The sequence below is a fragment of the Salvelinus fontinalis genome, chromosome 24, assembly GCF_029448725.1.
Source record: "Salvelinus fontinalis isolate EN_2023a chromosome 24, ASM2944872v1, whole genome shotgun sequence".
In the NCBI taxonomy this organism is placed as follows: domain Eukaryota; kingdom Metazoa; phylum Chordata; class Actinopteri; order Salmoniformes; family Salmonidae; genus Salvelinus; species Salvelinus fontinalis.
This window is the reverse complement of record NC_074688.1, coordinates 39,397,437-39,413,717: the sequence shown is the minus strand read 5'-3', so window position 1 is coordinate 39,413,717 and position 16,281 is coordinate 39,397,437. Positions and strand designations below refer to the sequence as shown.

Here is a 16,281-nt window from a genome sequence, read left to right as displayed (position 1 = left end):
TGGCTGACGGCTCTAGCGGCTCCTGTCTGGCTGACGGCTCTAGCGGCTCCTGTCTGGCTGACGGCTCTAGCGGCTCCTGTCTGGCTGACGGCTCTGTAGGCTCATGGCAGACGGGCGGCTTTGCAGGCTCATGGCAGACGGGCGGCTTTGGAGGCTCCTGGCAGACGGATGGCTCAGATGGCGCTGGGGAGACGGATGGCTCAGATGGCGCTGGGGAGACGGATGGCTCAGATGGCGCTGGGGAGACGGATGGCTCAGATGGCGCTGGGGAGACGGATGGCTCAGATGGCGCTGGGGAGACGGATGGCTCTGGCCGGATACGGTGCACTGTAGACCTGGTGCGTGGTGCCGGAACTGGAGGCACCGGGCTAAGGATAAGCACCTTCCTACTAGTGCGGAGAGCAGGGACAGGGCACACTGTATTCTCAAAGCCTACTCTATCCCTGATGCGTGGTACCGGCACTGGTGACGCCGGGCTGAGGACAAGCACATCAGGATTAGTAGGGGGAGAAGATACAGTTTGTACAGGGCTCTGGAGACGCACTGGTAGCTTAGTGCGTGGACCCGGAACTGGAGGCACCGGGCTAGATACACGCACTACAGGGAGAGTGCGTGGAGGAGGAACAGGGCTCAGGATACGCACTGGTAGCCTAGTGCGTAGTGTAGACACTGTAGGTACTAGGCTGGGGCGGGGAGGTGGTGCCGGAAATACCGGACCGTGGAGGCGTACTGGCACTCTTGAGCATTGAGCTTGCCCAACCTTACCTGGTTGAATACCCCCGGTTGCCCGACCAGTGCGGGGAGGTGGAATAACCCGCACCGGGCTATGTATGCGAACCGGGGAAACCATGCGTAAGGCAGGTGCCATGTATGCCGGCCCGAGGAGACGCACTGGAGACCAGACGCGTTGAGCCGGCCTCATGACACCTGGCTCAATACTCAATCTAGCCCTACCAGTGCGGGGAGGTGGAATAACCCGCACTGGGCTATGCACTCGTACAGGAGACACCGTGCGCTCTACTGCGTAACACGGCGCCTGCCCGTACTCCCGCTCTCCACGGTAAGCCTGGGAAGTGGGCACAGGTCTCCTACCTGCCCTTGGCCCACTATCTCCTAGCCCCCCCCCAATAAATTTTTGGGAATTACTCACGGGCTTTTTTGGCTTCCGTGCCAGACGCGTTCCCTCATAGCTCCGGTTCCTCTCTCCGGTAGCCTCCGCTCTCCTCAGTGCCTCCAGCTGTTCCCATGGGAGGCGATCTCTACCAGCTAGGATCTCCTCCCATGTGTAGACACCTTTTCCATCCAAAACATCGTCCCATGTCCATTGCTCCTTTCTCTCCTGTCCCTTACTCCGTTTAGTTTCCCTTTGCCGCTTGGTCTTAGCAAGGTGGGTGATTCTGTAACGGGTGACGCTCTCCTCATCCTCGGAAGAGGTGAGGAGAGAAGGATCTTCTGACCAAAATGCAGCTTGTGGGAAATAAGCCATCTTTATTATAACAACGATAAAGATGGCAACACGAAACGAAACAAACACTTTCAAAACTACAAAATAACAAAACGATGTTGACGAGACCTGAACATAAACTTACATAACTAAACATAAACTTACGTACAGGAAACAGACGACATCGAAACGAAAACGAAACAAACAAACGCTACAGTCCCATGTGGTACGAACATAACATACGGACACAGGAGACAATCACCCACAAACAAACAGTGAGAATGCCCTACCTAAATATGACTCTTAATTAGAGGCAAACGCAAACCACCTGCCTCTAATCAAGAGCCATACCAGGCAAACCAAAACCAACATAGAAACAGATAACATAGAATGCCCACCCAACCTCACGTCCTGACCAACTAACACACAAAAACTAACATAAATAGGTCAGGAACGTGACAGAGGAAGCCTATTTGTTTATCTTCTACTGTATTTGTTTAGTCTGTTACTGTTCATCCTGAAATCTGGATGAAAATACAACGTTTTGAGAAAGAAATACATTTAATTCCCCCCCCCCTTGCATTTCTGTTTATAGTGTAAATATATACTAAATATGCATACATACTGAATATATTTGTACACATACGTGTGAGTGCTATGACAAACTGCCGTGGACTCCACTGAACATGCAAAAGACACAAGATAGTAGTATTGTTTTACATTTGTCACGTCCGTGTGTCGTTGGCGTGTATAAGAGCTAATCATTTGATGGTTTGTGTGTAGAGTTTTGATGCAAAAACACAATTTTTGAGAAGAGTTAAAGTAGTTTTTAATGAAGTGTTTTGGTTTTGCAAGAGATGTGTGACGTTTTGCATGTTGTGTGTTTTGGGGTTTTGTGTGTAGTCTAGAGAAAAGGAGCCATAGCTTTAGAAATCATGTATAAGCAATTGTCAAAAACTGTAAATAGTACTTTAAAGTATTTTTACTGAAGTACTTTAGAATGCTGAGTTTAGTGAAAAACTGCAGGGTCTTTCTTGTTGTCAAAAAGGGGCTGGTAGATACAATATACAGAGTTTCTAATTATTAATACCATAATGATTTAACCCCTTGTTCTTATCTTAAGAGTCAGTATGACCTTTGACCTCTCTATCATTTTGAATAATCACCCCCCAACTAACCAGGGATTGCAGTAAACTGTCAGTAGAGTCCTTTGGAGAAAAAGGTGGCCAAGCTATAGGTCATGCTAGAAATGAGGATAAACTGTTTTGGCTATCAGACGTTTTAAAGAATAACAAAATCACAGCCTGGGACAAATGAGAGGTCAGAGCTGGGAATGTTTAGACTGCCATGGTAAATACTTGCTCATGAGAACAACATGAATACAGGGAGAGGGAAAGTCTCATATAAATAGTTGGTCATGAGAACATGAATACAGGGAATCTCATATAAAGTGTAGGACAGATTATGATGCCTATGTCATTTCACCTGTCTGTCAATGTTCCCCATTCAACCGCCCCCAAGGCTGACTGAGGAAAGGGATGTGACAACTCAGAAGGTGGTAGGAAGTAAGATAAATAAACAGATAAGCAAAGAAAGGAAAATAAGTGAATAGATTAGAATATCCTTGAAGAGCAAGAGAAACAGTAAGATAGTAAGAGAAAAGAGAAGAGAGAGTGAGAGAGAGAGAGAGAGAGAAAGAGAGAGAGAGAGAGAGAGAGAAAGAGAGAGCGAGAAAGAGAGAGAGAGACAGAGAGAGAAATGGGCATATAGAAAGAGAGAGAGCGATGGAGATAGAGAGAAGAAAGACGGATGAATGGAGAGGGAAAAAAACAGGCAGAGACAGCGAAAAATAGGTGGAGATGAGAGGGGGGAAAGAGTCGGATGGATGGATGGAGAGAGAAAGAGAGGGATTGGTCGATGGATGGAGAGAGAACGAGAGGGATTGGTCGATGGATGCAGAGAGAACGAGAGGGATTGGTCGATGGATGGAGAGAGAAAGAGAGGGATTGGTCGATGGAGTTTTTTGGGCCAAATTGCACTAACTGTGTATTCCTCCTCCTGTGATGACACAGATGTATGGTGGCTACGTATTCTAATGAGGTATTGTGCCTTGCCATGCCTACCTTCCACTTTGATAGCCTCCAATTGGCTGAGAGGAGAGCCCAGTTGCACTGCATCTAATGAGAATGACAGCAACTGATGATGATTGGGTTGTCAGTAGGAGCAGTGATGCAGGCCAGGTCAGGACCCTGTTCTCCACCCTTTTCATGATGATTATATCAGGGAGGAAGTGGTGAATGTCATTCTGTTCAATCAGCCCCAAGGTCATAGTTCATCTGTCAATCCACCGGCTGTTGGTCAACAAAACAAGGCTCTTTGCTACAGTATGTTTAAACGAAGCCATGTCACCCCACAGGCTGTCAACTGTCTATTGTGCAAATCACCTTATGATAGATGTTTTCCTCCAAAACACATGTATTTCTGTGTATTCTGTAAATTGTATTGCTGTACAATAGAAAGACCTTTGAATGTAAAGTGTGTGAATGTGATATGTCCAAAATATTTTTTTCTCTCACCAACCGACCATCATTAATTTTATCCCGATAGCAAACCCACTCCTTGTCTCCCTGTACACCTGGAGGGTAGAACAGAACATACTGGAACTAATGGGTAAAGCAACATGTATGAATCTTGGTTACTAAGGTCAGAAGAGAACTAATGGGTACAGTAACATGTATGAATCTTGGTTACTAAGGTCAGAACAGAACTAATGGGTACAGTAACATGTATGAATCTTGGTTACTAAGGTCAGAACAGAACTAATGGGTACAGTAACATGTATGAATCTTGGTTACTAAGGTCAGAACAGAACTAATGGGTAAAGTAACATGTATGAATCTTGGTTACTAAGGTCAGAACAGAACTAATGGGTAAAGTAACATGTATGAATCTTGGTTACTAAGGTCAGAACAGAACTAATGGGTAAAGTAACATGTATGAATCTTGGTTACTAAGGTCAGAACAGAACTAATGGGTACAGTAACATGTATGAATCTTGGTTACTAAGGTCAGAACAGAACTAATGGGTACAGTAACATGTATGAATCTTGGTTACTAAGGTCAGAACAGAACTAATGGGTACAGTAACATGTATGAATCTTGGTTACTAAGGTCAGAACAGAACTAATGGGTAAAGTAACATGTATGAATCTTGGTTACTAAGGTCAGAACAGAACTAATGGGTAAAGCTACATGTATGAATCTTGGTTACTAAGGTCAGAACAGAACTAATGGGTAAAGTAACATGTATGAATCTTGGTTACTAAGGTCAGAACAGAACTAATGGGTACAGTAACATGTATGAATCTTGGTTACTAAGGTCAGAACAGAACTAATGGGTAAAGTAACATGTATGAATCTTGGTTACTAAGGTCAGAACAGAACTAATGGGTAAAGCAACATGTATGAATCTTGGTTACTAAGGTCAGAACAGAACTAATGGGTAAAGCGATGTGTGTGAATCATGTATGATCTGTCCCTCTGCTGTAGTAAGACTCTGTGTTTTGTGCAATCACGTGACATAGCAAGAATTTATCCTGTATTTTAAGCCTCATCCAGAAGTGAGAGATACACAAAACAATGAACGGAAATTTTCTGAGAAGGGTGCTGGTTAAAATCAATGCATGTCACATGATTGCGCAAAACATCAGGGCCTTACCTATAAGTCATAGGAAGAAAGGTGAGATCAGGCTGGCAGAGTATCCCCCCTGTTATTCCCCCCTGTATGAGATGGTGTGTGAGGCCAAATAGGACAGAGTGCTTGGCAGTGAGGAGGGACAGGTGCAGAGGCTATTTCTTTGTTTAAGAAAAACCAGCCCTCTATTAGAACCCTTACTTCCTTGTTGATCAAAGCGCTCTGAACAAATTAATTAAATTAATTAATGTTCACAAACATTGGCACATTCTAAAATCCGATGATAGTCTCGGTAATGTGTTTTCGGACCTTCCCTTGGTCGTATTCTCGCGGGGCAGAAATCTCAGAGAACAATTGGTACACTCTGATTTACCACCCCAAGATATTCCTGAACAACGTCTATTTGCGCCCCTACTGGATGGAAAGTGTAATGGCTGTGCTCAATGCAATGGCACTTATAAATGTATATCCTTCAAACACCCACAAACAGGGACATCGATCCCAATCAAAGGTGTTATTACGTGCTCCACTAAGGCAGTTATTTATCTTATAACTTGTCCTTGTGGTAAAAATGATGTGGGTAAAACAAAGCGTGAATTAAAAGTATGTATCTCAGAGCATCGTAGCCTCATTAGGTGCAAAAACTTGACCTACCAGGTTGCGGCCCACTTTTTGGAGGCAGGCCACTCGATTTCGTCTCTGCGTTATATTGGCATCGAACATGTCACCCTCCCTAGGAGAGGGGGTGACCTTGATCATTTATTGTTAAAACGAGAGGCTGCCTGGATCTTTAATTTAAAGACCCTTGCTCCCTTCGGTCTCAAAGTAGACTTTGATCTGAAGCCATTCTTGTGAATATTGAGACTTTGCCATTGTAATTGTTTTTAAGCTTGTGTAGTCTAAAATGAATCTAGATCATATGCTATCCATTTGTTTTTTGTATGCTGTTCTTTGTATGCCACTTTAATATTTGAGAATTAACCAATGATATTAGGCCACTCTTGGCCATGATTACAGACACCTGTGTGTCTTTTGACACTATATAAACGAGTCATCCCGCAGTGTTTGTGATTATACCCTGATGAAGATAGCTTGTCTGTCCAAACGTTGGTAATACAATTTTAGCATCTGAGCTCCTAGAGTGTGCGGCTCACCTTTATTTTCAAGTGTTCTACTCCGCTAGCCAGCACCTCTCCTAAATAGGTGTTCTACTCCGCTAGCCAGCACCTCTCCTAAATAGGTGTTCTACTCCGCTAGCCAGCACCTCTCCTAAATAGGTGTTCTACTCCGCTAGCCAGCACCTCACCTAAATAGGTGTTCTACTCCGCTAGCCAGCACCTCACCTAAATAGGTGTTCTACTCCGCTAGCCAGCACCTCGCCTAAATAGGTGTGTGTTAATTTTTCTTCTAGATTGATCACAGCTGTATACCTATGGTGTACTACATATAGACACACACACACACACACACACACACACACACACACACACACACACACACACACACACACACACACACCTTTCCATTCTTACCTAACGGTGTGCACTATAGAATTGCCATATTACAGCGATACATCTCAGGATGTGGTAATCATTGTGATGGATAGAACAGGATGTGGTAATCATTGTGATGGATAGAACAGGATGTGGTAATCATTGTGATGGATAGAACAGGATGTGGTAATCATTGTGATGGATAGAACAGGATGTGGTAATCATTGTGATGGATAGAACAGGATGTGGTAATCATTGTGATGGATAGAACAGGATGTGGTAATCATTGTGATGGATAGAACAGGATGTGGTAATCATTGTGATGGATAGAACAGGATGTGGTAATCATTGTGATGGATAGAACAGGATGTGGTAATCATTGTGATGGATAGAACAGGATGTGGTAATCATTGTGATGGATAGAACAGGATGTGGTAATCATTGTGATGGATAGAACAGGATGTGGTAATCATTGTGATGGATAGAACAGGATGTGGTAATCATTGTGATGGATAGAACAGGATGTGGTAATCATTGTGATGGATAGAACAGGATGTGGTAATCATTGTGATGGATAGAACAGGATGTGGTAATCATTGTGATGGATAGAACAGGATGTGGTAATCATTGTGATGGATAGAACAGGACGTGGTAATCATTGTGATGGATAGAACAGGATGTGGTAATCATTGTGATGGATAGAACAGGATGTGGTAATCATTGTGATGGATAGAACAGGATGTGGTAATCATTGTGATGGATAGAACAGGATGTGGTAATCATTGTGATGGATAGAACAGGATGACAACAGGACTACCAACACATAGGATGTAAGAAGATAAATAAAATAATTTAATTATATTATAATATGGGTCTTATGTTGTTGTCGGTATTCCCTCAACACTTAGATCATAAGACAACCGAATACCTTAGTTTTACTTAAAAATTGCACTGTTGGTTTATGGCCTGTAAGTAAGCATTTCAATGTAAGGTCTACTACACCTGATATGTTCAGCATTTCAATGTAAGGTCTACTACACCTGATATGTTCAGCATTTCAATGTAAGGTCTACTACACCTGATATGTTCAGCATTTCACTGTAAGGTCTACTACACCTGATGTATTCAGCATTTCACTGTAAGGTCTACTACACCTGATGTATTCAGCATTTCAATGTAAGGTCTACTACACCTGATATGTTCAGCATTTCAATGTAAGGTCTACTACACCTGATATGTTCAGCATTTCACTGTAAGGTCTACTACACCTGATGTATTCAGCATTTCACTGTGAGGTCTACTACACCTGTTGTATTCAGCATTTCACTGTAAGGTCTACACCTGTTGTATTCAGCATTTCACTGTAAGGTCTACACCTGTTGTATTCAGCATTTCACTGTAAGGTCTACTACACCTGTTGTATTCAGCATTACACTGTAAGGTCTACTACACCTGTTGTATTCAGCATTTCACTGTAAGGTCTACACCTGTTGTATTCAGCATTTCACTGTAAGGTCTACTACACCTGTTGTATTCAGCATTACACTGTAAGGTCTACTACACCTGATGTGTTCAGCATTTCACTGTGAGGTCTACTACACCTGTTGTATTCAGCATTTCACTGTAAGGTCTACTACACCTGATGTATTCAGCATTTCACTGTAAGGTCTACTACACCTGATGTATTCAGCATTTCACTGTAAGGTCTACTACACTTGTTGTATTCAGCATTTCACTGTAAGGTCTACTACACCTGTTGTATTCAGCATTTCACTGTAAGGTCTACTACACCTGATGTATTCAGCATTTCACTGTAAGGTCTACTACACCTGTTGTATTCAGCATCTAACTGTAAGGTCTACTACACCTGATGTATTCAGCATTTCACTGTGAGGTCTACTACACCTGTTGTATTCAGCATTTCACTGTAAGGTCTACTACACCTGATGTATTCAGCATTTCACTGTAAGGTCTACTACACCTGATGTATTCAGCATTTCACTGTGAGGTCTACTACACCTGTTGTATTCAGCATTTCACTGTAAGGACTACTACACCTGTTGTATTCAGCATTTCACTGTAAGGTCTACTACACCTGTTGTATTCAGCATTTCACTGTAAGGTCTACTACACCTGTTGTATTCAGCATTTCACTGTAAGGTCTACTACACCTGATGTATTCAGCATTTCACTGTAAGGTCTACTACACCTGTTGTATTCAGCATTTCACTGTAAGGTCTACTACACCTGATGTATTCAGCATTTCACTGTAAGGTCTACTACACCTGATGTATTCAGCATTTCACTGTAAGGTCTACTACACCTGTTGTATTCAGCATTTCACTGTAAGGTCTACTACACCTGTTGTATTCAGCATTTCACTGTAAGGTCTACTACACCTGATGTATTCAGCATTTCAATGTAAGGTCTACTACACCTGTTGTATTCAGCATTTCACTGTGAGGTCTACTACACCTGTTATATTCAGCATTTCACTGTGAGGTCTACTACACCTGATGTATTCAGCATTTCACTGTTTAGGTCTACTACACCTGATGTATTCAGCATTTCACTGTAAGGTCTACTACACCTGTTGTATTCAGCATTTCACTGTAAGGTCTACTACACCTGTTGCATTCAGCATTTCACTGTTTAGGTCTACTACACCTGATGTATTCAGCATTTCACTGTAAGGTCTACTACACCTGTTGTATTCAGCATTTCACTGTAAGGTCTACTACACCTGTTGCATTCAGCATTTCACTGTAAGGTCTACTACACCTGTTGTATTCAGCATTTCACTGTAAGGTCTACTACACCTGTTGTATTCAGCATTTCACTGTGAGGTCTACTACACCTGTTGTATTCAGCATTTCACTGTAAGGTCTACTACACCTGTTGTATTCAGCATTTCACTGTGAGGTCTACTACACCTGTTGTATTCAGCATTTCACTGTAAGGTCTACTACACCTGATGTATTCAGCATTTCACTGTAAGGTCTACTACACCTGATGTATTCAGCATTTCACTGTAAGGTCTACTACACCTGATGTATTCATCATTTCACTGTAAGGTCTACTACACCTGTTGTATTCAGCATTTCACTGTAAGGTCTACTACACCTGATGTATTCATCATTTCACTGTAAGGTCTACTACACCTGTTGTATTCAGCATTTCACTGTAAGGTCTACTACACCTGATGTATTCATCATTTCACTGTAAGGTCTACTACACCTGTTGTATTCAGCATTTCACTGTAAGGTCTACTACACCTGTTGTATTCAGCATTTCACTGTAAGGTCTACTACACCTGTTGTATTCAGCATTTCACTGTGAGGTCTACTACACCTGTTGTATTCAGCATTTCACTGTAAGGTCTACTACACCTGTTGTATTCAGCATTTCACTGTAAGGTCTACTACACCTGATGTATTCATCATTTCACTGTAAGGTCTACTACACCTGATGTATTCAGCATTTCACTGTAAGGTCTACTACACCTGATGTATTCAGATCATGTGACAAAAACATGTGATTTGATCTGATCTACTGGGGGAGACAGGCAATCGATTTGATTTAAGAACGATATAACCGTCTAGTCCTACACAAACTTTAAAGGAATAAAAAGCAAGAGAATCCTTTTGACATACACCTCTTGCACAATATGAATGATCTCCTTCCAACATGCCAGCACGGCCCAACATACACACGCTCTACTCTTCCTGCTGTGTAAGTTCCGTAAATGACTCGTGTATGCTATTCAGTAGCTGCCAAGAATCGAGATACCCACATTAGTCTGCCAGTCACCTCGACGGACTGTACTTTGTTGTTTGTAAACGTCTTGCCAGAAGAGGAGTTAGTAGACAGAAAGAAAGAAAGAGCGCGTTTGTGGAGCTTCGCAGTTCTGTTGTTGGCACCCCTCCCCTCGGCGCGCAGTGAGCGTTTCACCCTATCCGGTGACGGTGCTCGTTTGTAATTCCTGCGCTCTTTTACTAGAGTGCTCGCAGTCGCAGTTGTCTTCCCCGGTGCTCTGTCGCCGTTCGCTGTCGTCGTGCCCAACGAACGGTGGTTGACTTTTATCGTGACAGCGAACGAACCAGACGGAATATAGTTTAGCCGAGCCGGAGAGCTTTGCTTTGTTGGCGACATCTTGACGCGACATTCTCAACCGCTCTGAATTCGGGTGTGTATAGGCTGTAGGAATGCGGGATAGAAGTCAACGGTGAGTAGGCTAGTGTATGATCAACTTTTATGGTTTTCCCTTTGTGACTGGGATGGTTATGCAATGTGTAGCCTAGGCTATTTATGTGCGTATTTTGGCTTCCAGAGGTTGGCTAATGACGGAGAGATTGGCTATTCCCTCTACGTTGGGTTTTTAATGCTAGACCAGAAACCATTTACATTACAGTACATGTCATTATGTATAAACTACTGGGATTAAAGCTTTATTATAATGGGCTGCTTAAAACACTCATTATGTAGATACACATCTCCCTGAACTTTTTTCTTTCTATTTATTTTACTTTTAATTGTTCTTTGCATTCCCTCCATACAGTAAAAACACCTGCGTTTCCCTGACAACATGCCAACAACAGATCTGAATCTGACATCCCTCCTGAATGTGTCTGATCTCCACTTGGCAACACAGGGGGGATGTTCCCTGACCGGGACAGGCTTCCAGTTCTACTACCTACCCACGGTGTACATCCTGGTGTTCGTCACCGGCCTGGTGGGGAACAGTCTGTCCATCTGGATGTTTGTCTGCCACATGAGACCCTGGAGCAGCATCTCTGTGTACATGTTCAACCTGGCTCTGGCCGACTTCTGCTACGTCCTCTCCTTGCCCTTCCTCATCTTCTACTACTTTAATAAGACAGACTGGATATTCGGGGACGTTCTCTGCCGACTGCAGAGGTTTATATTCCATGTCAATCTGTACGGCAGCATCTTGTTCCTGACCTGTATCAGTGTCCACAGGTACACAGGAGTCGTCCACCCGCTCAAGTCTCTGGGAAGACTCAAGAAGAAGAACGCCGTGCTGACCAGCGCCCTGGTCTGGGTCGTGGTCATAGCGGGGATCTCTCCCATCCTCTACTACTCTCGGACGGGGGAGAAACGGAACGCCACCACGTGTTACGACACGACCACAGAGGATGAGCTGCCGGGTTACTTTATCTATAGCATGTGTTTGACCGTCTTCGGCTTCTGCATCCCCTTCATCATAATCCTGGGTTGCTATGGGATGATCGTCAAGGCGCTGTTCTGTAACGACATGAACAACGCCCCGTTACGACGTAAGTCCATCCACCTGGTGATTATCGTGCTGGCTGTGTTCGCTGTGTCCTACCTGCCCTTTCACGTGATGAAGAACCTGAACATGAGAGCCAGGCTGTACTTCCAGGTCCCGGACATGTGTGACTTTAACAACCGGGTGTACGCCACCTACCAGGTGACGCGGGGGCTGGCCAGCCTCAACAGCTGTGTGGACCCGGTCCTCTACTTCCTGGCTGGTGACACGTTCAGGAGGAAGTTGTCAAGAGCTACTAAAAAACAATCCAAGAAGGGGGAGGGGCTCCCACTGCAGTCCAAGAGTGAAGACACGGCGCTCAACAGCCTGCCAGAGTATGTCAAGAAGAGGGACGGACAGTTCTGAGAGAGATCTGGTTCCGGGTCTTGGTCTCTGGTCCGGGTGGTCAGTCTGAACCTCTTACAGGGGTTTTGTTGAAAACGTTGAAAACGTACTGTGTATTGGTGCTGTGGACCTCACAGACTGTGTGCGCTGTGGATAGAACAGTCTGGGCGGGAATATGACAAAGCTGTTGATATATAGTTTGTGTCTCTGTAATGCTTGTCACTAGCTAGGTGTTTTCTAAATGTGAACAAAGTGCTCATCCATCCATAACCAAATGGAAGGAGAAGGCAATAGGTTGATCTCCTGTAAACAACAGCCTCTTGTTCCTCTATTGAACCAATGCTAATGTGTTTATAATGGAGAGAGAACTCTGCTAGCCACCCAGTGGATGCTTCATAATCACTACCTATTAGCAGGTAGAGATTGGTGGCTGAGGCTAGGTGAGACACCAGGGATGACTGAGATCTATTACCTAGAGCCTGGGCCTTATGACTGCTCTGTGGAGGTTGACATACAGAGATTATAATGCACTATGAATGCTCTGAGTGGCTTTTTCTCAGACTGCTACGAATGAAATGAACCCCCCAAACTGAATCAAGTACAGTCAGTGTATCACTATGGCGTTCCCTGTGTGTCTATCGTCTATCTATTCTACATAATATGAAGGGACTATACTAGTCTGATGTGAATATGACACTATACAGTAATATACTGTAATATACTGTAAATACAGTAATATACTGTTATATACAGTCATGTACTGAATGTGTGTTGTAGTTGTAGTGTACAGGTTATGTTGTTATTGTTTTGTTTTTGTTATTGCATGATTCCAGTGTAATTATCGGGACGCAATTTATCAATGAAAAATCACGGCATCCGTTTTCTATGAAGTGTTAAACTGTTAATATGCCTGCAGAGAAGAATGATTTGAATGAGTCGAACGTTACTTGATGTGTAAAGCAGCCATATTGAGTATTTTTTGGGGGGATTGTTTAAACCCAATGAAATGTTCTTTCACCTCTCAGTGTTCTGTACACATAACAATCAAAACTTCAATCTCTTTAGCCACCTTTTAGTAGGTGGGGGAAAAAATCAACTTAAAACCTGGAACTATGTATGTTGTGCTAAGTATCTGATTATCATCTTCTTAGTGGAGCCATTTTCTGACCCTTCCTGAACTGGGCAGCAACTAATAGCATTAAATGCACAAGTTACCCCCGTTCATATTATTGAGAGATATGTAGACCTGATGAGGAACTGGATGATATGATCATATCTGCCTTTTATAGAAATCTGTGGGACTGCACATTCGCTGCTCAGGTCAGGGGTCATGTTGGACACACAGTTGCTCTGAAGTTGTACAGCATTTGGGGGTCAGTTGTGAATGTGTGAATAAATGTTTTATATAAAACATGTTAAAAGTTATCAGATTAATTCTATTTTTTCTACTCAAGTATCTCTCTCTCTGTCTGTCTGTCTGTCTGTCTGTCTGTCTGTCTGTCTGTCTGTCTGTCTGTCTTGCTCTCTCTCTCTCTGTCTCTCTCTCTCTCTTGTCTTGCTCTCTCTCTCTCTCTCTCTCTCTCTCTCTGCTGTATATGGTGCCATTCCTCAGATTTAAGCAGCCCTATCCCCTGTTAATCGTACCAAAGGGCTTTCCTGATTATTAGATAAATTGCTTTATTACGCTGGATCCAACTCATCTTGTCTTGGCCTTTTCTCAAACTCGCCGTGACAAAGGTCTGACATAGTGGATCAAAGGTTCAGAGTAACTTTTATTTTCTGCTTCCACCAATTCAATGGGTTGTGCTGTATTGTACTGCACTGTTTATCCAGTTTATGGCTGTTATGTATGTGGATGGCACTGAAGCGTTATCATGCAGAGATCTATTCAAACCAAAACACTTCCACCTCTTTTCCTGCACGCCTGTTGACTTTCCTTTTAGAACCGCTGTGAGGGAGAGGGGGAACGAGGGACCAATAAAGAGTTCTACCTCTTTCTCTCCTTCTTGGCGTTTCCAAAGACATCCTTTGTGTGGGAGACAAAGGGACTGGAGTTATTGATGCTGGGAGTGTTGATATCCTGTCACCAGGACCCCAGGTTTCTGTGGTGGGAGTGTTGATATCCTGTCGCCAGGACCCCAGGTTTCTGTGGTGGGAGTGTTGATATCCTGTCGCCAGGACCCCAGGTTTCTGTGGTGGGAGTGTTGATATGCTGTCGCCAGGACCCCAGGTTTCTGTGGTGGGAGTGTTGATATCCTGTCGCCAGGACCCCAGGTTTCTGTGGTGGGAGTGTTGATATCCTGTCGCCAGGACCCCAGGTTTCTGTGGTGGGAGTGTTGATATCCTGTCGCCAGGACCCCAGGTTTCTGTGGTGGGAGTGTTGATATCCTGTCGCCAGGACCCCAGGTTTTTGTGGTGGGAGTGTTGATATCCTGTCGCCAGGACCCCAGGTTTCTGTGGTGGGAGTGTTGATATCCTGTCGCCAGGACCCCAGGTTTCTGTGGTGGGAGTGTTGAAATCCTGTCGCCAGGACCCCAGGTTTCTGTGGTGGGAGTGTTGATATCCTGTCGCCAGGACCCCAGGTTTCTGTGGTGGGAGTGTTGATATCCTGTCGCCAGGACCCCAGGTTTCTGTGGTGGGAGTGTTGATATCCTGTCGCCAGGATCCCAGGTTTCTGTGGTGGGAGTGTTGATATCCTGTCGCCAGGACCCCAGGTTTCTGTGTGTGGGAGTGTTGATATCCTGTCGCCAGGATCCCAGGTTTCTGTGGTGGGACAGGAAGCCAGCAGATTTCACCGAACTGGTCATATGAATAGAAACAGACTTTGATTTCCTGACTAGCTGTGTGGTTGGTATTGTTGATTGGAAATCTGTGTGGGTGGGGGCAATAGAAATATTATGCAAACAGGTGGTGGTTGTTGTTGTTATTGTGATATTTGGTATTGGTTGTCATAGAGATGAGTGTGTTTGTGTGTTCTTCCAGGTGTGTGTTCTTCCAAGTGTGTGTTCTTCCAGGTGTGTGTTCTTCCAGGTGTGTGTACTGGACTGTGTGGTTGGCAGAATGGCTATAGTGCTCAAATAGGAAATCTCTGGGCTGGACAGACAATATACGTCTTGAATGATAACGTGCTGAAGCATGAACACCTAATATCCTGTCATATTGTTTCTCCTCTCCCTCCTCCTCTCTTTCCTCTGTCTTCTCTTCTTCCTCCACTCTTTCCTCTGTCTCCTCTCCCTCCTCCACTCTTTCCTCTGTCTCCTCTCCTATGTCTCCTCTCTCTCCTCCACTCTTTCCTCTGTCTCCTCTCCTATGTCTCCTCTCTCTCCTCCACTCTTTCCTCTGTCTCCTCTCCTCTCCTCTGTCTCCTCTCCCTCCTCCTCTCTTTCCTCTGTCTCCTCTCCTCTGTCTCCTCTCCCTCCTCCTCTCTTTCCTCTGTCTCCTCTCCCTCCTCCACTCTTTCCTCTGTCTCCTCTCCCTCCTCCACTCTTTCCTCTGTCTCCTCTCCCTCCTTTATTTCTTCCTTTCCTCTGTCTTCTCTCTCTCCTCCACTCTTTCCTCTGTCTCCTCTCCCTCCTCCACTCTTTCCTCTGTCTCCTCTCCTATGTCTCCTCTCTCTCCTCCACTCTTTCCTCTGTCTTCTTTCCTCTGTCTCCTCTCCCTCCTTTATTTCTTCCTTTCCTCTGTCTCCTCTCCCTCCTTTATTTCTTCCTTTCCTCCTTCTCCTTCTCCTCTCCCTCTTCCTATCTTTCTTCCTTTCCTCTGTCTCCTCTCCCTTCTCCTCTCTTCCTCCCTTCCCTCTATCATTTCTCCTTTCCCCACCCTTCTTTTTCTTTCTTCCTTCCCTCCTTAATTTTTTCTGGCATTGTCAGCTTGCTCTGGGTGACAATAAGAGAATGGCAAGGCGGGGTGTGGTTGAGGGTGAGGGGAGATAGTAGACAGAAGATGGACAGCAGGGGGCAAGAAGGGAGGTAGAGGGAGGGAGGCTTGGGTAACAAAGTTCTCTCTCTCTAGAGGA

General features: G+C 44.4%; 1 protein-coding gene across 1 annotated transcript; it reads left to right on the top strand.

Moving 5' to 3' along the window:
- The first annotated feature begins 10,302 nt into the window (after positions 1 to 10,302).
- On the top strand, positions 10,303 to 13,691 carry LOC129822418 (P2Y purinoceptor 1-like). The gene is made up of 2 exons (XM_055880695.1): positions 10,303 to 10,856; positions 11,190 to 13,691. Exon 2 carries the CDS (start codon positions 11,217 to 11,219, stop codon positions 12,285 to 12,287), a length of 1,071 nt encoding a protein of 356 aa, XP_055736670.1. The 5' UTR covers positions 10,303 to 10,856; positions 11,190 to 11,216; the 3' UTR covers positions 12,288 to 13,691.
- Positions 13,692 to 16,281: the final 2,590 nt, after the last annotated feature.